Raw genomic sequence first — 22,315 nt, 5'->3', positions numbered from 1 at the left:
TCTGTGTTTTACAAAAGTTAGAGATATTTGGGGATTTATAGTAGCAAGACTAAAAGCTTAATTTGTGTGATGATTCAACAACTCCGCTGCTGTGCTTTTTTTTGTAGTATCTTTCCCTATACTGTTTTCACCTGTGGCTCAAGCATTTTTTGTTTTGTGCGCTTTCTGTTTTTGCACAGGAATAAAACCCCAAGGTTGTCTCAATGGCCCTGCAGCTTCTACAACTCAGCTTGGAACTGATTTGCTTCTACACAGACCACTGATGTGGCCAGTTCAAAATCAAGTATTCACTGTTTAGCCACCACTGTTTAAATAGTGATTTGCTTTCCTGGGATCCTGGTGTAAATGTAATTTCAAGCCTTGCCTGAGTCTTTTTCCTGTGGTCTTCAAGTTTTCATCGTTGCCTTCATTTTTTAAGAAAGATCGCCATTGATCATCATGTCAATTCTTGTGTTTCTTAACGCAGAATTGCTACTTTTATACTGAATTGGTAAGTAGCATAGGTTCAGTTCATGAAAATCTCAAAATTAACTTTACTTAAACTGACAACTTGCATTACAGGATAACCTTTGTATGCATCCTTAGTCTTGCTTTTTGGATTCAAAGGTTATTAGTCATCTGGTGCTTGGTTCAGAAAAGTACTTAGCTGTAAAGAATACGTTCTTGTGGTACAGTGATAATATCGCTATTCTTGGGCCAGAAGGTTCTAATCCCATCTGTCCAGATTACTCAGCTGTTAAAGCAGCAATACATAAACTCCTACCAGTACTGTCAAAGATAAATACTGTCAATTTGTGACAGATTGATAAAGATGCGTTCAAGTAGATTTTCCTTTGTACTGGATCTTTCACCTTCTGCCTCAGTATTTGGTAATATTTTATTTAAGACTTGACTAGTTCAATCAATTATGATTCTGCTGGACCACTCTTGGTGTTAGAGATTGAAACTCCCTCACCCATAGTACATTCTGTGGCCTTGCTACTGCTAGTGCCTCTTCCAAGTAGTGTTTACTGTGGATGAGTCCATATTCATTAGTTGAGGGAGTATGGTAGGTTTCAGCAGGAGGTTTCCTAATCCACTTTTGATCTAAGTCCTTGAAACTTAATGTAGTTAAGAATTGTGGCTGCGGATTCTCAGGGCCACTCCGCCCTGACTGTTGCTGCTTCTGTCAGTGGGACAGGGCACACTCCAAGGATGTTGATGTAGGAGTCTGGGGAGATTGAGGTATTACTGTCAGGCTGTTGCTTGTCTAGCCTGTTGGGTAACTCTCCCAATTTTTAGTGCATCCCCAAATTATGTTAAGAAGGACTTTGTAGGTTGACTGGGCAACGAGTACCTTATATCTGATGCAAAATTCAAAATGAATGGTCTGTCCTGTTTTATTCCAAAACTTGGATCTGAATTCTTGTTGTTTGTTATTAGTTTGACCCTCTGGATTACTAGGCTGGATTACCAATAATTTAGCCAAGGTGCTACCGTCCCTTAATAGCTATGACATAGTTGATAGCATTCTTGTCTCTGAGCCATGAGGTTCTGAGTTAAAGTTCCATTCCAGTGCTTGAGCACAAAAATCAAAGCAGTGTCATTCCTTGGTGGGATGTTAAACGGGGATGGAGTCTTCTTGCTTGCGTGGCATTATAAGAAATAAGCAGAAGAGACATAAATCTCCAGTACCCCTGGTCAGTGTATGTTTCTTAATCAATATCTCTCAAATAGATTATCTAGTCATTATCATCTGCTTTTAGTGGGAATATGCTATGTGCACATTGGTTGCCACATTTCCTACATTATACCAGTGATTTGTGTGTAGAGAGTACTTAATTATCTGTAAAGTACTTTGAGCTGTCCATTGGTCCTGAAAAAGGCTGTATAAATGCAATTCTTCTTTTAACACAGTCCATTTTTAATGTTGTCTTGCGTAGCATTGTTTCATTTGAACATCATTTATTCTTTGGAATCTGTTTTTCATTTTTGCAAAATGATTTTTGTTTTAGTGCTATTTGCATGCTGTGTTTGCATCCACAAATTAGAATCCAGTACTGTATCCTGTATCCCACACAGGCACGCACTTCTGTCATGGTCCCTTGCCAGGGTTGAAGGCTTTGAGCAATAGGGAGAGGCTGTTTTCCCTGGAGCTTCGGAGGCTGAGGGGTGACCTTATAGACATTTACAAAATTATAAGGGGCATGGATAGGGTAAATAGGCAAAGTCTTTTCCCAGGGGTCAGGGGGTCCAGAACTAGAGGGCATAGGTTTAGGGTGAGAGGGGAAAGATATAAAAGAGACCTAAGGGGCAACTTTTTCACACAGAGGATGGTACGTGTATGGAATGAGCTGCCAGAGGATGTGGCGGAGGCTGGTACAATTGCAATATTTAAGGGGCATTTGGATGGGTATATGAATTGGAAGGGTTTGGAGGGATATGGGCCGGGTGCTGGCAGGTGGGACTAGATTGGGTTGGGATATCTGGTCGGCATGGACGAGTTGGACCAAAGGGTCTGTTTCCATGCTGTACATCCCTATGACTCTGTAAGTGGTCTTGCCTCCTCCTTTGTCATGTTTCCTGGCTTGCTTGTGCTCTGGCTTTAGATCTCAGCTTTGTTCTGTCTATCGGGACCCATCATGCTTCATCTTCCTGGTATTGCTTTGCCCAGCCTTACCTCCCTGACCTTTGTTTTTACTTTAGGCTTCAGGTCTGGTCTTCGTTTTGCTGCTGGTTTCAAGCCTGGTGGTTGCCTCCTCCTTGAATTCAAAAATAAGACTCCATCTATTGGCATTGGTTAGTCACTGCAGGCAATCCCAGTGCCATCAGATGAAACCAACTTAGTCCTAACAGTACTCATAGTCATAGAGAAGTACAGCACAGAAACGGACCCTTTGGTCCAACTTGTCCATGCCGCCCAGATATCCTAACCTAATCTAGTCCCATTTGCCAGCACTTGGCCCATATCCATCTAAGTTGAAACTTTATTGCTGGAACAGCACAGCAGGTCAGGCAGCATCCAGGGAACAGGAGATTCGACGTTTCGGGCACAGGCCTGTGCCCGAAACGTCGAATCTCCTGTTCCCTGGATGCTGCCTGACCTGCTGTGCTGTTCCAGCAATAAAGTTTCAACTTTGATCTCCAGCATCTGCAGACCTCACTTTCTCCCCATATCCATCTAAACCCATCCTATTCATATACCCATCCAGATGCCTAATAAATGCTGCAATTGTACCCTGTAGAATATTAATTTCATTTTCTTTTTATATTTTTATATTTCAAGTTATTTCATTTACTGGTGTAGGGATTTGGCGGTTCAAAGTACAGATGGCATTGTAATTTCAACTTCAAGGGCAAGGGTATAATGTTTTAATTCTGCTTCACTGTTAAGCAAATTCCTAATAAACCCGTGGTTTTCAGGATTTCAGCCCTGATTTTAAGTAAGGGCATCCTGGAGACTGATTTTTAACCATCAATGGAAGTTTGAGAGTTAACACTCAATTGTGGAGCCAAGCACCCCAGACAGTTTATTCTGTTATTTATAAACTGTGCTCATAATACCCAAATGAGAAGAAAATGCTTCACATATGTTTTGCGATAGAAGAATCCTTCCTTTCTCCAAAATGAATGCTTGCTACCTGAGTTTGATAATATCACTCCTGAATCTATCATTTTTTACATCTGTAACGTCTCAGCTGGAAGGTTCATTTTCAGACGTTTCGTCACCATACTAGGTAACACCTTCAGTGAGCCTCTGGACGAAGCACTGCAGATGTTTCCTGCTTTGTATTTATATTTTTGAGTTTCCTTAGGTTGGTGATGTCATTTCCTGTCCTTTTCCTCAGGCAGTGGTAAATGGTGTCCAAGTCAATGTGTTTGTTGATAAGAGTTCCGATTGTAATGTCTGTCTTCTAGGAATTCTCGTGCGTGTCTGGCTTGTCCTAGAATGGATGTGTTGTTGCAGTCAAAGTGGTGTCCTTATCTGTATATAAGGATACTAGTGAGAGAGGGTCATGTCATTTTGTGGCTAGTTGATGTTCATGTATCCTGGTGGCTAAATGACATTAATTTTGCTTGACAAACAAAATTTACAAAATACCATGCAAGAACTGTAACAAACACTACATTGGACAAACAGGCAGAAAACTAGCCACCAGGATACATGAACATCAACTAGCCACAAAACGACATGACCCTCTCTCACTAGTATCCTTACATACAGATAAGGAAGGATAACAGATCCATCCTAGGTCTTGCCAAACAGGGACACGCACGAGAATTCCTAGAAGCATGGCATTCCAACCGGAGCTCTATCAACAAACACATTGACTGACTTGGACCCTATTTACCACCCACTGAGAAAAAGAACAGGAAATGACTTCACCACAAAAAATGACATCACCAACCCAAGGAAACCCAAACCTATAATACAAAGCAGGAAACATCAGCAGTGCTTCTTCCAGAGGTTCACTGAAGATATTACCTAGTATGGTAATGAAACATCTGAAAATGAACCTTTCAGCTCAGCAAGCAAACCTACATCCAGAACCTCAACCTGAGCTACAAATTTTCTCAAAACTTGCTAAAGTATCTTCCTTCTATACCCATTGCCCAACATGAACTCTACAACTCTGACTAGCACCAGCTTCTCAAGAAAAATCACTACATTTATCTAGTCCCTTTCTCAGCATTTAAAACTATCTGAGACATCCAATGTTTTCTGGAGAATAATGCATATCCTTGCGTATTTGATTTTCCTTTCTTTTATCCATTCACGGAATGAGGGCATCACTGGCGAGGTCAGCATTTGTTGCCCATCCCTTATTGCCCAAAGGACAGTTAAGAGTCAACCATGTTGCTGTAGGTCTGGAATCGCATGTAGGCCGGATCAGGTAAAAACAGCAGTTTCCTTCCCTAAAGGACATGAGTGAAGCAAATGGGTTTTTCCAACAATCGACAATGGTCATCATTAGTTCCATCTTGATTCGAGTTTTGTTTTTCATTGAATTCAAATTCCACTACCTGCTGTGGTGGTATTCCAATCCAGGTCCCCAGAATATTATCTGGGTTTCTGGATAATACCAGTAGTAATATCATTCAGCCATGCCTCCCCCAAAGGTTTCTATCCTTCACCATGAGGTCGCTGTCAATGTTGTGGCTTTCAATTAATTTACTGCTTACAAAGTTGAGTATAATTTTAAAAATTTGAATCATCACAGGTTATAGTCCAACAGGTTTAATTGGAAGCACTAGCTTTCAGAGTGCAGCTCCTTCATCAGGTGGTGACAACCTAGACTATAACCTGGTGTTGTGTGATTTTTAACTTAATCATCATTGCAGGTGACTAGTTCTGACAACAGTAATGCAAACCTTGCAATTTGATTTTCTTAATAATATAGTTAACAATCTGATGGTATAGTTTGGTCAGACTTATTGTCTGTATACCAGGCTACCTCACAGTAATAGAATTTGTGTTTGTATGTGTACTTAAAATGTGTGAGTTCCTAATTTTGAATGAATTTTCTTTTTGTAAACCCAAAGGTCAAAGATGACTGATCCAGATGTTGTGACTGAGGTCCCTGCAGCTTTGAAACGTCTTGCCAAATATGTTGTGAGAGGATTTTATGGGCTGGAACATGCACTGGCCTTGGATATTCTCATTAGAAACCCCTGTGTCAAAGAGGAGGACATGCTGGAGCTGCTGAAATTCGACCGCAAACAACTGCGAGCAGTCTTGAACACACTGAAAAATGACAAATTTATTAAAAGTAGAATGCGAGTTGAAACTGCTCCAGATGGTAAAACTACAAGGCATAATTATTACTTCATAAACTACCGCCTTCTGGTCAATGTGGTGAAGTACAAACTTGACCACATGAGGCGTAGGATTGAAACTGATGAACGCGATTCCACCAACAGAGCCTCTTTTAAATGTCCCACCTGTTTCAACACATTCACAGATCTCGAGGCAAATCAACTATTTGACCCAATGACAGGTACAGAAACAGTTTTGTATTTAATTGTTCAACATTCTATCATGTTTTTTTAACCAAGTAGTTTAGGGTATCTAGACTTCTCTGGCTAATGAGTAGCTGACCGTCACAAATAAGGAAGTTCTGATATTAATTCCCATTGTATGTTGAGTTCACTGAACATCAGAGCAATGCTGAGGATTAGTATGAATATTTTAGGTTCTGGAGGGAAAACCAGCTCAGATTCTTGAAGTCTGGTTGAAATACTTGTCTTTGAACAAGATTAAGTTGGCCTCTGAAGCACTTCAGAACAAAAGAGAAAATAATCACATTTCATGCTTCAATGATGATCAGTTAGAGAAGAGAGGGAAAGCAATGCTGGGTAATGGAGGAAGGAAAGTGATCAGTTCTAATAGGGTGTATTGTGTACTGATTTTGATGATTTTAAATGTTGCACATTTAGTTGTTAGACTCAAGTATGTTTTGGATTTCAGATAAACATTTCTGATTTTTTTGGTGAACTGTCAGTCTTGATTCTACTTAATTTAATAAACAATTTAAGGAACAAGGGAAGGCTTTTGAGCTCATCAAACCTGACTACCCTTTCAGTTAGGTCAGAGTTATCCAGCCTTTTCATGTGAGTAGCCTCATTTCAATTTTTTTCCTCATTGAAGGGTGGTGAGCAAGCTTTGGAAAAATAAGACATTATAAATTTATGTCACTATTATTAAAACACAGTAAATTTTTATTTGCCATTTTCAATAAGACTAATTTCTGTAACTGTAATATTGGCTTTGTTGTTTGTGGAGCCTTGTGTGTGAGCACTCACCATAGTGTTCCCTTATCTGCCCCATATTGCACTCATTCATATGGGGTTGCCCTCACCTGTTCCTGCTCCCTCCCTCTCATCTTCAATTTCCCTCCTCACTCACATGTTCACTTATTCATAGTTGGGCAAGAATTGCTCAGGAAATGCTCAGTGTCCACTTGAAGCCTCATGTCAGGTCAAACAAGGGCAAAGAAACCTCCCAACTGATTACACCTACTGCTCCCTTAACTGATGACTCAGCATTTTTCTCCATGTTAAACAATACTAAGAGTAGAAAATGCAAGATGCCCTGTGGGTGGGAGATTTCAGTGTTCATCACCAAGAGTGTCTTGGTAACATCACTACTAACCAGGAAGGTTGGATCTGAAGAACATTGCAGCTGTGCTGGAATCCTGATGAAGGGTCTTTACTGGAAACATCAATTTTCCTGCTCCTTGGATGCTGCCTGACCTGCTGTGCTTTTCCAGCACCACTCTAATCTTGATTCTAATCTCCAGCATCTGCAGTACCCACTTTTGCTGTATTTAATGGTATTGACTTTGATTGATAATACCCTCTATGTTGTATGGTGCTATCACAGTGCTGAATAGCATAGATTTTAAACACATCTAGCAACTCAAACCTGAGCATCTATATGTTACTGTGTATTGTCTACAGCAGCAGTATTGTATTTTGCAGAATCTGTAACCTCATTGCCAAGTGTATTCCCTACTCTACCATTACTATAAAATTGTAGAAGGGCATGTCCAGCACCAGAGATACCTAAAAATAAGTTGTCAACCTGGTGAGGTTGCATGGGAATACTTGCATGCCAAGCAGCAAACAGAAATGGCAGAACTAAGCGGTCCCACAACCAAAACCTGTAGTCCTGCCTATTCAGCTGTGGATGGATTTGAACAATTAGCCAAATAACAGGAAGAGATGACTCCACATCTCTCCCCCATGGTCAATGATGGGGATCCCAGCACGTCAGTGCATCAAAGCCAGAGATACCCAGTGAATGATCAATCTTGGCCACCTCATGAGGACCCCGACATCACAGATGTTAGTTTAACTCACTCTGACATCTTCATTTGCTTTATCAATGACCTTCCTTCCATTCTTAATGCCAGCAGATGGAGCTGCTCATTAATGATGTGCAATGTTCAGGAGCATTTGTGTTTGCTCACTTGCTGACGTAGTCTACATGCAGCATTACATGGTCATCATCGAGGATTGAGCTAGTACGTGACAAGTAACGTTTGGATAATGCAAGTTCCATGTAATGACTATCTTGAACAAAACAGAATCTAATCTCACCTTGATATTCAGTGACATTACCATTGCTAAATTCTCTACCAACAACATCCTGGAGGTTACCACTGACACTCAACATCATTGTAGAAATGCAGAATGTTGATGTGCATACACAGCACTATAATCATTGTTAGGCAAGTTCCTGAAGTGTACTTTAAAATAACAATTGCATAATGTGAAGATACAATGCTAACTCAGACTGGAGTTAAAAGCTGATTTGTTTTATTATTTTAGAGTTCTTTGACACCAATCACATGGAAGTGAGTGTTTTTGGGATACTGCACATGTTACTTTATTAAATGGTTGAAACCAAGTTCTGAATAGATGCCGTGGGCGGCACGGTGGCACAGTGGTTAGCACCGAGACCCGGGTTCAATTCCCGCCTCAGGCGACTGACTGTGTGGAGTTTGCACATTCTCCCCGTGTCTGCGTGGGTTTCCTCCGGGTGCTCCGGTTTCCTCCCACAGTCCAAAGATGTGCAGGGTCAGGTGAATTGGCCATACTAAATTGCCCGTAGTGTTAGATAAGGGGTAAATGTAGGGGTATGGGTGGGTTTCGCTTCGGCGGGTCGGTGTGGACTTGTTGGGCCGAAGGGCTTGTTTCCACACTGTAATCTAATCTAATCTAAAAAAAAAGGCACACTTGTCCAATGGCCTGGCCTAAGCACTTGCTTTTAGACCTACTGTGGACAAGAGGGAGTCGTGAATTGAATTATTTTCCTGTTGATCTTTTCAGTCCATGTTAGGACAGAATTTTTCCATTATTTTGTGTTTCCATTTTAAAGTGTGATGGTGATGTTGACTGAAACTTTTATTGTGAAGTCCAATTTAAAAACTAACCCACAGGGTTTCTTCAGAGTTAATTTTTTTTGTGCTAAAACCAAGGATTCATCACTGATCAGACCGTAGGGTAATGGTTTGCAACATAATTTTTCTTTCTCCCTCTCTCTCCCACTCTTCCTCTCTCCCACTTTCACATCGTCTGCCTGTCTGTGTCTCTGTCTCTATCTCTCTCTCTCTTTTTCTCTCTCACACAGTGTCAGTGTCTCTCTCTCTCTCTCTCTCTCTCTCACACACACTCTCACATGCTCTCTCTCTCTCACACACACACACACACTCCCTCTCACTCACTCACACACACTCTCACACACACACACTCCCCACACCTGCTGTCTCACTGACGCATACATGCACACGCATCCATTGTTGCAGAGGGCAAGGAAGATGTTTCAAGGATGTCCTCAAAGTTTCCATGAAAAGGAAATATCCTTAACAATATTAATCTGGTTCCAAGTGGCCACCCAGTCTGGAGAAAAAATATCAGTCATCTCTAATACGCTGGAGACGCCACACACAAGCAATGTAAAATATATGAGGAAACCTGGTTAGAGTCTGTGAGGATCCAGCATGAGACTATTTAGTCACCTTGCTAGATGGAAGAAAGTCATATGCGATCTTGAGGGGAACTGCCTTTGAAGATGATGTACATAGAAAAATAATGTTAATTGTTTGAATTGGTTGACTCGACATTTTATCCATCACGTATGTTTAGTCTGGTTATGAAATAACATTGCTTATGATTTGTGGGCGGCACGGTGGCCCAGTGGTTAGCACTGCTGCCTCACAGCGCCTGTAGACCCGGGTTCAATTCCCGACTCAGGCGACTGACTGTGTGGAGTTTGCACGTTCTCCCCGTGTCTGCGTGGGTTTCCTCCGGGTGCTCCGGTTTCCTCCCACAGTCCAAAGCCAAAGATGTGCGGGTCAGGTGAATTGGCCATGCTAAATTGCCCGTAGTGTTAGGTTTAAGGGGTAAATGTAGGGGTATGGGTGGGTTGCGCTTCGGCGGGTCGGTGTGGACTTGTTGGGCCGAAGGGCCTGTTTCCACACTGTAAGTAATCTAATCTAATCTAATCTAATCTTGAATTCAGTGCCTGTAAATGATTGAAAATTACTATGAGATGTATCTCAAATATAGTTCATTCGAATTATTCGACTCTTAATTATACATGACATTCTGCAATTGTAGCAATGTGCCTACTTTTTAAATATTGACCATTCTTTAACTGCAATGTGTTCTTTGGAGCAAAGTAATATTTTTGAGGTATTTGATACAGTATATTAAAATTAAGTGTGAGGGAATGCTAGCTTCCTTAGTGAGGTTATATAGAAAATAAATTATGTTCAGATCCAGATATTGTATACTGAAAAAACCTAGAAGATTGGATGGCGTTTTCCTTGTTCAGGACTTGTTCATGAGAAATATACAGAGATGAAAATCAGTGTTCATAATTCAGTTACCACTGCTTTGGGTAGCTCAGAAATAGAGTTGACCCAGAAGAATTGTGCTTAGTCCAGTGTCTGCAGTAGTCCTATCAAAGTCTCATTTTTGCACTAGCCATTTATTGACTTCTCAAGATACAATTAAATATTTTTTTCTGCAAACTACAGTTGAAATGATACATTTTGTTTTGAATAGTGGATACCGATGCACAATATTTTGAATTCTTGATGTGGTAATCAATAGAATAATAGAATCCCTACAATGTGGAAGCAAGCCATTCGGCCCATTGAGTCCATACTGCCGCTCCAAAGAGCATCCGACCCAGACCCACCCTATTTCTGTAACTCTGCATTTCCCATGGCTAATCCACCTAACCTGCGCATCCATGGACACTGGGCAGTTTAGTCTGGCAATCAGCCTAACCTGCACATCTTTGGACTATAGGTGGAAATCCGAGGACACAGAAGAAACCCATGCAGACATGGAGGACATGCAAACTCCACAAAGACTGTCACTTGAGGCTTGAATCAAACCAGGTCTGTTGCGCTGAGAGGCAGTCATGCTAACAACTGAGCCACCGTGCCACCCTTAAATAATTTAAGCTCATTTCACCTGCCTCAAAGACATAGCAAATCACAACAAAAATAACCTTAATTTAGGAAGGAAACCAATTGGAAAAAGAGAAAAAAATGCTGTTAAAATAAAACATGTTCACTGAAACAGCAACATAAATGAACCTCAATGAAAATAAGAAAGAAAAATGAAGTGGAAAATACAGAACGACACATTAGATGTGGAAAATTCAGGCAGTACACCTCTATTGTAGATGCATTTTTATTTTAAAGCTTAATTTTTGAGTTTCCGTTCCTTGTGCATGGCTTCCTTGGGCAATGTTTCAGTAAGCAAAGAGATGATTAAATGGAATATTACAATGATGGCTTTCAGTTTGTTCTTTTGTTGATTTAAAAAGGAGATTTCTTAGTGCTGTAATTCAGAAGTGGAACTCAGTTTGGACTCATCTCACTTTTCATTCTCTTATTCTTTCTAGAACATTTTGGTTTCTACAGCAGTCTGCTTTGGAAATTGGTGTTACTTTGAATAGCCAATAGAGGGCAATATATCACAGCTGGTTAGAAAGTATTCTGGAATTTCTTGTCAGAACCTACATTAGCAAAATAACTTATGCAGTTACTCAACTAAGTAGAAAATATTTAACTCATTGAATCACTTATCTGCATTCTTGACATTTAACTCATTTATACTTTGAAGAGAGAAATTTTCAGGATTATTAGTGAAGAGGAGGGAATGGGACTAATTCAACAGCTCTTTCATAGACTCCTACAGTCACGATTGAATGATTTTCTTCTGTACTGCATAATTCTATGCACTAACAGATCTTTTGTGGGGGTGTTCAGTGAGTCAGAGGTTTTGTAACAACAGAGATGTTGTGCCTAGTAGTGTTATCAGGGTTCCTCATTTGTCACCATGGGGGTGGCAGTATTGGCATAAAGAATTTTGGTCCCAGCCAATCACAATATATGTCGGTGATTTGGATTTGGGGGCTAACTGTAATGTTTCCAAGCTTGCAATGTTCAAAACCTGATGAGAATGAGAGTTGAGTATGCAAAAGAGGTTTTTGACAGGCGGAGTGAATGGGCATGAGTGTAGCAGGTGAAATTATAATGTGGATAAATGTGAAGGGACATATCTTACTCTCTGTTCTTGTTAATAATCTTCTCTTTCTCCAGTTCACTCTGGCATCTATTACCTCACTCCCAATTCACTTCCCCCAAATACATAGTGATACTCTTGTTAAACGAGAACCAATTGTCCTGGGGAGTGGGCCATTACTTCATTTACAAAGGACAGGCATAGCAGCAGTTTTTATTACATCTTCAAATCAGGGTTATATAAGCATTATGTGGATTAATATGTACAATCTACATGTGACTACATAAAAGATGCAGCACAGAAGTAGACCATTTGCTTCAAATAGCCTTCTTTTATGTTCCACAAGAGACTCCTCCTACCACTCTTCAGATAATTGTTTATTTTTTCTGAGCACACACACACACACACACAAACAACCATGGAAAAGCTATAAAAAGAGGCCATTCAACACATTGTGTCTAAACTGGCTGAGGGGACAAAAGCCTCCCACTTTCCAGCAGCTGATCTTGTACCTTGGAGGTTACAGTTCTTCAGGTACAGATCCAGGTCATTTAAATTCGATGAGCATTTCTACCTCTGCTGATTTGGGCAGCAAATTCCAGATGGCAAAGATCGTCTGAGTGACAGGTTTTCCTTCATGTTCCCTCTAATTCTCCTAATGCTCCCTTCTGTATCTTGCCCTCTGAAGGCAAGCATTCTACATGCTTTTTTTTTTAACCATCTCAACTACCTGTCCTGCCTCCTTCAAGGACCTGTGGACATGCACTTCAAGGGTCTCACCTCCTTCACCCTTTTTGTTATCCTCGTCTTAATTGTGTATTCCCTGACTTTGTTTGCCCTAACCAAATGCTAACTTCACACTTCTCTGTTCAATCAAATTAAAAATTGCACAACAACAGGTTATAGTCCAACATGTTTATTTGGAAGTACAAGCTTTCTGAGTGCTGCTCATTCAGCAGGTAGCTTGTACTTTCAAATAAATCTGTTGGACTAAAACCTGGTGTTATGTGATTTTTAACTTTGGCACCCCCCCACCAGTCCAGCACTGGCACCACCACATCATGTTCAATCAAGCCATTGATATAATTCTGGAGTTGACAGCCATCCTTTTCGCTGTTATCAGTTTTTTTGACATCTGTAAATTTTCCAATCATGCCTCCCACAGTTACATTTAAGTCCAAATCGTGAACTTGTACAACAAACAGCAAGTAACCCAACACTGAGCCAGTAGAACGCCACTGGACTCTACTCTCCATTCACAAAAACATCCATCAACTGTTACATCAAAGAATTGCAGAAACTGGAGATCTGAAACAAAAACAAAACAAATTGTTGGAGAACCTCATTGGGTCAGGTAGTGGAATCAAAGTTAATGTTTCAAGTCCAGTCATCCTTTTTCAGAACTGGAAGCAGCTAGCAGAAGATGGTACTATAGCCAATGAGGGCGTGGAGAAAAAAAACAAGTGGATAAGTGGACATAGAGCCTACAGGGAGGGAGAAAAGGGTAGGCCAACAAAGGGATTGTGTGTTGTAAGCTAGGGAAGAAGAGAACCTATAGGTGATGATGGGCACTATGAGTAGTTGAAAATGGGTTGGTGTGCTGGAAGCAACCTGTTTCGTGACAGGACCTGGGGTTATAGACGTAGGTAATCGACATGGAAAAAGGTGTTCATGCTCCAATGTTGTTAAATTTGACATTGAGCCCTCAAGGCTGTAAACAAAAGATGAGGTATTGTTCCTCCAGCTTACGCTGAGTTTTGCTGGAGCACTGCAGTCGGCCTGGGACAGAAATGTGGGAACACCGGACTGTGTTAAAGTGGCAGGTAACTGGAAGCTTGGGGTCAATTTTATGGACAGAACACAGTGATAGCTGTATAAAACATGTATTTGTGGTTTGTCTCTCCAGTGTTGAGAAAATGAAATTGTCCAATAGCTCAGTGGTTAGCACTGCTGCCTCATAGCACCAAGAATCCAGGTTCTGTCCCAGCGTTTCGGTGACTGGATGAGGTTTACACGTTTTCCCCATGTCTAAGTGAGTTTCTGTTGGATGCTCTGATACCCTCACAGAGCTGTGCAGATTAAATGGATTGGTCATGCTAAATTGTCCATTGTGTCCAGGGCTATGGAGGCTAGGTGGGTTAACCATGGTAAATGTAGGGTTACAGGAAAGGTAGTGGTCTGGGTGAGATGCTGTTTGGAGGCTGGGTGCAAACTCAATGGGCTAAATGGCCTCTGTCAACACTAGGGATTCTATTCTAAGCAGAAAATGTGAGTTCTGATTGATTGAAGTGCAGGTAAATTGCTGCTTCACCTGGAAGGTATGTCTAGTGTTCTGGTTGGTGAGGAGGGAGGAGATAAATGAGCAAGTGTTGCACATTCTGTGATTTCATGGGAAAGTGCAGAACCCCACAGCACCTGATAACCCAGCCTGATAACTTAGGCAGATGTCTGCTAGAACAAAAAGTTTCATGTTGTGGAAACCAACAGCATGCAGGGAAATCTGTACTTCTGACTTTCCAAACAAAACCCTTCCACTCATGGAATCTGCTGTAGTCAACGTTTAGGTCATTGCATTATATCTTTAGACAGTAACAGTTAGGTTAGGTTAGATTAGATTAGATTATTTACAATGTGGAAACCGGCCCTTCGGCCCACATCGACCCTCTGAAGAACGACCCACCCAGACCCATTCCCCTACATTTACCCCTTCACCTAACACTACGGGCAGTTTAGCATGGCCAATTCACCTAACCTGCACATCTTTGAACTGTGGGAGGAAACTGGAGAACCTGGAGGAAACCCACGCAGACACTGGGAGAATGTGCAAACTCCACACATAAATACTTAGTTAAAAACTCTTGATTCAGTAATGAAATTATGGAAGATTGTCTCTTAACTGTGTCGACGACAGGACTGTAAAATATATATAGAGCCAGAGAGATGTACAGCATGGAAACAGACTCTTCGGTCCAACTCGTCCTTGCTGACCAGACATTCCAATCCAATCTAGTCAAACCTGCCAACACACGGCCCATATCCCTCCAAACCCCCCTATTCATATACCCATCCAGATGCCTTTTAAATGTTGCAATTGTACCAGCCTCCACCATTTCCTCTGGCAGCTCATTCCATACATGCACCATCCTCTGCATGAAAAGGTTGCCCCTTAGGTCTCTTTTATTTCTTTCCCCTCTCACCCTAAACCTATACCTTGTAGTTCTGGACTCCCAACACAGGGAAAAGACTTTGTCAATTTATCCTATATATGCCCCTCATGATTTTATAAACCTCTATAAGGTCACCCCTCAGCCTCCAATGGCTTGTCAAAAACTATAAGAAAAAGTAAACCACATGCTAATATGAAGTAACTAAAATGAGCACAGAATGTCATGTATTTCTCAATGGTGTTTGAAAATACATGTTCACTAATTTTTATGACAGTAAAATATGACAAATTTTGACAATGACTGTGTTATGGCCTGGTTTTAATGTGAAAATGTTTATCATTTCTGAAATTTATGGGTAATCTTTTTCTTTGCTGTAGCTTAGCCCCACTGCTATAGTTTATTTTTGAAATTTAAGATATGTTTCAGAACTGGACATTTGCACAGGATTATAATTGTCAACATGCAGAGCTCCTAAAAATCACCAAGCTCTGCAAATAAGTGCCGTAATAGTTTTCCCTCCTCTTATTTGGCTGATGATCATCTGTACCTTTCTTTGAACAAATTTTCAAAAGGATAAAGTGGATGAAAACACAGTAGGTAATCTTAACATTTTGATATCATTAGCTACTAATTAGCGCACTTTAACTAACCATGATTTAGTTTAAAACACTGCAAGTTTACCCTCCTGTATGATAAATTTAAATGTCAAATCCATCCGGTACCAGCTGCCACATGAATCGGGAGAAGCTATCTAGGTGGCACAAGGAGACAATTGGTAGGATCATCTCTGGTTATTTCCATTGAAGCATATCTTATGGAGAACGTGGCTGCTGATTTAATTAGATTTCAAGAGATAAGCAATAACTGCAATTTAATTGTCCTTTCTTTCGGAACCTTTTTGTTTGTAAACTGTTCATCCCTATTGTTACCCTTCCTGTCTTCTGCCATCCCCCAGACAAAAGCAACGATATCTTTAATTCCTAGTGGCTGCGTAAAGGATCATGTCAGTTATAGAGTCATAGAGATGTACAGCACGGAAACAGACCCTTCGGTCCAACCCGTTCATGCCGACCAGATAGCCCAACCCAGTCTAGTCCCACCTGCCAGCACCTGGCCCATATCCCTCCAAACCCTTCCTATTCATATACCCATCCAGATGCCTTTTGAATGTTGCAATCGTACTAGCCTCCATCACTTCCTCTGGCAGTTCATTCCATACAGGTGCCACCCTCTGCGGGAAAAGGTTGCCCCTTAAGTCTATTTTATATCTTTCCCCTCTCACCCTAAACCTATACCCTCTAGTTCTGGACTTCCCCACGCAGGGAAAATACCTTGTGTACTTGTCCTATCCATGTCCTTCTTGATTTTTTGCATTTTAAGAATTTTAGGTTAACCCCAAGGCTTTCCAATAGGATCAGGGTTAACTCTAAGGCTTTCCATAGGTATGTCAGGAATAAAAGAAAGATGAGAGTTAAATTAGGGCCAATCAAGGATAATAGTGGGAAGTTGTGTGTGGAGTCAGAGGAGATAGGGAAAGCACTAAATAAATATTTTTCGACTGTGTTCACTATAGAAAATGAAAATGTTGGCGAGGAAGATACAGAGATACTTGCATTTAGACTAGAAGAGATTGAGGTTCACAAGGAAGAGGTATTAGAAATACTGCAGAGTGTGAAAATAGACAAGTCCCCTGGGCCGGATGGGATCTATCCTAGAATCCTCTGGGAAGCAAGGGAAGGGATTGCCGAGCCTTTGGCATTGATCTTCAAATCATCATTGTCTACAGGAATAGTGCCTCCACAGGAGTGGAGGATAGCAAATGTGGTTCCCTTGTTCAAAAAGGGTAGTAGAGACAACCCTGGTAATTACAGACCAGTGAGTCTCATTTCAGTTGTTGGTAAGGTGTTGGAAAAGGTTATAAGAGATAGGATTTATAACCATCTAGAAAAGAATAATCTGATCAGGGACAGTCAGTACGGTTTTGTGAAGGGTAGGTCATGCCTAACGAATCTTATTGAGTTTTTTGACAAAGTGACCAAACAGGTAGATGAGAGTAAACCGGTTGATGTGGTCTATATGGATTTCAGCAAGGCGTTCGATAAGATTCCCCACAGTAGGCTATTATACAAAATGCGGAGGAATGGGATTGTGGGAGACATATCAGTTTGGATCAGTAATTGGCTTGCTGAAAAAAAAACAGAGGGTTGTAGTTGATGGAACACGTTCATCTTCGTGTCCAGTTCCTAGTGGCGTACCGCAAGGGTAGGTGTTGGATCCACTGCTGTTCGTCATTTTTATAAATGACCAGGATGAGGGCTTAGAAGGGTGGGTTAGTAAATTTGCGGACGACACTAAGGTCGGTAGAGTTGTGAATAGTGACGAAGGATGTAGTAGGGTTGCAGAGAGACATAGATAGGATGCAGAGCTGGGCTGAGAGGTGGCAAATGGAGTTTAATGTGGACAAGTGTGAGGTGATACACTTTGGACGGAGTAATTGGAATACAAAGTACTGGGCTAATGGTAAGATTCTTGGGAGTGCAGATGAGCAGAGAGATCTCGGTGTCCATGTACACAGATCCCTGAAAGTTACCACCCAGACTGACAGGGTTGTTAAGAAGGCGTACAGTGTTTTGGCCTTTATTAATAGAGAGATTGAGTTCCGGAACCAGGAGGTTATGCTGCAGCTGTACAAAGCTCTGGTGCGGCCGCACTTGGAATATTGGGTGCAGTTCTGGTCACCGCATTATAAGAAGGATGTGGAAGCTTTGGAAAGGGTGCAGAGGAGATTTACTAGGATGTTGTATGGTATGGTAGGACTGTCTTATGAGGAAAGGCTGAGGGCCTTGAGGCTGTTCGCATTAGAGAGAAGAAGGTTGAGAGGTGACTTTATAGGGACAAATAAGATAATCAGAGGGTTAGATAGGGTGGACAGGGAGAGCCTTTTTCCAAGTATGGGGACGGCAAACACGAGGGTACACAACTTTAAAATGAGGGGAGAGGTATAAGACAGATGTCAGAGGTAGTTTCTTTACTCAGAGTAGTAAGGGTATGGAATGCGTTGCCTGCAACGGTAGTAGATTCGTCAAGTTTAAGTGCATTTAAGTCATCATTGGACAGGCATATGTACGTACATGGAATAGTATGGGTAGGATGGGCTTCAGATTAGTATGACAGGGCGGCGCAACATCGAGGGCCGAAGGGCATGGACTGCGCTGTTATGTTCTATGTTCTAAACAAACTAAAGTTAACATCAATTAAATATTATTTAAGTTTTCATACAATAAACTACAGAAAAGTAGTTGATTGATGACTATATGCATCCAAAAACCCCATGTGATGGCTATAGATTACGCTGTACTCTCATTAGGAATGTACGCTCATATATGAAATATTCCATGCTTCTTGAAGCTGTTCTCCCTCTTCCACCAGACTGAATCTTCCAGTGTCCTTTCTGGAGGGAGGCGGGGGTGTGTGGCAAAGCCTCTTCAATCTTCTGAACACTGTCAAACTTGAAATGGTTCAAAAAAGATTTACAAAGATGTTGCCAGGGTTGGAGGATCTGAGCTACAGGGAGAGGCTGAACAGGCTGGGCCTGTTTTCCCTGGAGCGTCGGAGGCTGAGGGGTGACCTTATAGAGGTTTACAAAATTATGAAGGGCATGGATAGGGTAAATAGGCAAAGTCTTTTCCCTGGGGTGGGGGAGTCCAGAACTAGAGGGCATAGGTTTAGGGTGAGAGGGGAAAGATATAAAAGAGACCTAAGGGGCAACCTTTTCACGCAGAGGGTGATAGGTGTATGGAATGAGCTGCCAGAGAAAGTGGTGAAGGCTGGTACAATTGCAACGTTTAAGAGGCATTTGGATGGGTATATGAATAGGGGGATTTGGAGGGATATGGGCCGGGTGCTGGCAGGTGGGACTAGATTGGAATATCTGGTCGGTATGGACGGGTTGGACCGAAAGATCTGTTTCCATGCTGTACATCCCTATGACTCTATGAAATAGATTTCAGTAGCAAGTAATTTTCTGGCAACTCCTTGTTCTTGAAATTCTCGTAAGACTCATCTTTTCAAACGGGGAATCTAGCCACACCAGAATTTCGTTTAATAGTTAAGTATAATTCATAAGGGTTAAAGGGATTAAAGAGTGTGGGGAGAAAGCTGGAATAGTGTACTGGTAGATAATTAGCCACAACCATATTGAATGAAGGTGCGGGCTCTAAGGACCTCTCCTATTTTCTAGATTTGGGGGTGTTGAACTGGGGTGTACAATGTTTAAAAATAACACAACACCAGGTTATAGTCCAACAGGTTTATTTAGAAGCACTGGCTTTTGGAGCGCTGTTCCTTCATCAGGTGGTTGTGTCCTACTTTCTATGTTTCTATGTACAGCATTATGTAATTGAGCAGACACACTTGGAGTCTGAACAACCTTCTTGCTTATTGATCAAGAATGTAGACCTTCAGAGCCCCTTAGGAATATCTGAAATGATTTCCACAGTTGGGCTTCACCTAAGCCTGAAAGTATTTTTCCCCTCTCTTGCAGTAATTCCATAAACAGACCAGAAACTAGTTTTGTAAGTCTGAAGAGTAGGAGGGAAGCTCTAATTAACCTTTTCATTATATTGACCTGTCCCACACAGTCCTATTAATGTTTAAATTGAATCGTTCATCTTTCATAATGCTTTTGCATATTATTTACCCCGGCACATTAGACTGTCTGTTTGTAAAGGGATAAGCAATTGTTACACGTATTCCATTACTACAAATATTCCTTTTTTCAAAATTTTGCCCATATCTTTGCCCACTTCATGCAGACTTTCAAATCTAGTTTGTGTGCAAGAGTCTTGCAGTCTTACTGAACTGTTTGTCCTATTGATGGAATAGTAGCTCTACTTGGATTATTTGGTTCCGTTTGCTATTTTCCTGGCAATCCTGACATTTCAGTATCCATGTGGCGCATACTGGTTCTGAGATGCCATGACATGCTGGTGTAATCATACTGTCCAATTGGATATTGAATAACAAACTGTCGCAATACAAAAAAAATCCCTTTAATGCTTCATCTTGATACATGTAAATTATCACCTTAGTGAAAGGGTGTTAAAACAAAGCCTTGGCTGACTATGAATAAAGTATCCAGGCAAATATGTCCAAGTTATAGAACCTTGCATTTCTGAAGGAACCAGCATTTTAGCAGAATAGCTAAATACCTCATGTTCAAACAGTTCCATTCCTCTTAATTTAGCTGGTTCCTTTTAAATGTTACAATTGAATTTACTAGCATTACCTTATCAGAGAATGTATTCCAAATTGGAGTACCTAATGTAATAGCATTTATTCTCCCACCTCTAGTTCTTGATAATTGCTTTAATTTTGTATCATCTACTTGCTGACCTCAGAATTGAATCCTTGCATCTAATTGGTAGGCAAGTGCTGACTGTGAATGTCAGCAAGCTGCCAAAAAAATCACATATTTTGAAGCTACACTGAAAAATTAAGGTTTCTGTTTCTGTTCGGGAACATGTGATAGGCAATATTCGGTAATTTGTTACTTGCTCTGTGTGTGTACTCTGTAGAGTAAATAAATTTAGAAGGTGATAAAACATACCCCTGTTGCTGATGCGACAGCCATTCTGCATTTAGAAATTGCTTATTTGTCTGCACTTGCTCTGCAGTAACAACAGACCAGTAAAATCTAATTTTCTATCTGAGCTGATGTCATTGATTCCTTACCATTCACAAGTATTTGAAAATGCAGCAGAGCTCAGCTGAAATGCTTGAGATTGAACACCCAGGTATTAGACTTGAGCTCTAGAACTTATTGAAATAATTGTTACCTTGTTTTGTTTATGGCATGTTGAATAAATTTGTTTAATAATAATAATAACTAAAATGTTCTAATTATGTGGCATTAAAATGTTATGGAGCAGTTCTTCATTTGCTGAAACTGAACATCCCTATTTATCATTTAAACATAGCAGCCTTTCTAAAATCAAATAGCACATCTTTTTGGTTTTCTCCATTCCTTTGCCAAATGAGAGTACATAGTTCTACACAAAGTTATATTTTTTATTTACAGTTGTACTGGAGCCCGATTCAGGTTACATCAAACTTGTCTACATTCAATTTCTGCAATTTTGCATTGTATTTTGTGATTGAATTGGAATCTGTCACCATATCCACGTGAGCAGAGAGTCTTGTGGTTTCATGGTAATATTCCTACCTCTGAACCAGAAGGTCTGAGTTCAGTCTCACCTGCTAGAGATGTCATAACCTATCCAAACTCGTTGATTAAGCAAAATATGGTGCCCACACAACACAACTCCCAGCAAGAAGCATGAATTTGGAAGCTGAATTTCTTGACCAACATCATCTTAGCTCTTCATACAAAGATCCTTTACGTTAATGATACTAAATCACTACAGAGAGGCAGGACAAAATAAAGGATGACTGTTCTAGGTTCATCCATCAATCCCTGGCAATGATGAGTATTTTATGTATTTTCTAATCAATCTGTTTCATCTATTTTCTAATCAAGCAGCAGGTGGGACTTAAACTTAGGGATAAGGACACTACCACAGTGCTACAAGATCTGTCAATAGGATGAGTTTATTAGAGGCTATATTACTGATTTATATCAGTGCATAACATGATATGTATAGTATATATTTTCTGATCAATGTGTTCAGAGATATTTAGACACTCTTCTGGAATAGATGAGACCCACACCTTCTGACCCAGAGATAGTGATACTACTACTGCTATACAAGAACCCTAGGACAAGTTTTTAAATATTTTTAATCTACCTGTTCAATCAAATTATGACACACCTTTGGACTGGGTTCAAGTTCTCAGGCCTTTCAGCTTAGAGATAGGGACACTATCACTGTGCCTCAAGACCCACACATAGAATGAGTGTTTTAGAAATTTTCTAATGTTGATATACATCTCTGGACTATGTGGAATTGAATCTGGACCTCTGGCTCAGAGGTAGGGATATTATCAATATTCCACGAGTTCATACTGTATCTATTTATATTCAAAAATGCTCTTACACACAACTAAAGGGCTTCTTACCCATCACTAAACTACATGTAGTACTTTTTATCTATTATCCA

The 22,315-nt window shown here is 40.7% G+C and overlaps 1 protein-coding gene across 4 annotated transcripts in view; it reads left to right on the top strand.

The window, feature by feature from the left end:
* The window catches only part of gtf2e1 (general transcription factor IIE, polypeptide 1, alpha), a 50,373-nt gene that overhangs the window by 10,056 nt on the left and 18,002 nt on the right, over positions 1–22,315 (top strand). For 2 of the 4 annotated variants that reach the window (XM_043700985.2, XM_043700988.2), the window contains 2 exons: positions 180–490; positions 5,524–5,978. In XM_043700985.2, the coding sequence (XP_043556920.1) occupies positions 5,531–5,978 (448 nt within the window). In that variant the 5' untranslated portion in view covers positions 180–490; positions 5,524–5,530. The remainder of the gene's footprint in view (positions 1–179; positions 491–5,523; positions 5,979–22,315) is intronic. The other 2 variants (XM_043700987.2, XM_043700983.2) reach the window with 1 other exon arrangement.

The sequence above is a fragment of the Chiloscyllium plagiosum genome, unplaced genomic scaffold (assembly GCF_037043375.1).
Source record: "Chiloscyllium plagiosum isolate Xiang-an unplaced genomic scaffold, Cpla_swu_hap1 HiC_scaffold_12, whole genome shotgun sequence".
In the NCBI taxonomy this organism is placed as follows: domain Eukaryota; kingdom Metazoa; phylum Chordata; class Chondrichthyes; order Orectolobiformes; family Hemiscylliidae; genus Chiloscyllium; species Chiloscyllium plagiosum.
The sequence above is the reverse complement of the archived record's forward strand: the minus strand, read 5'-3'. Positions and strand labels throughout refer to the sequence as shown.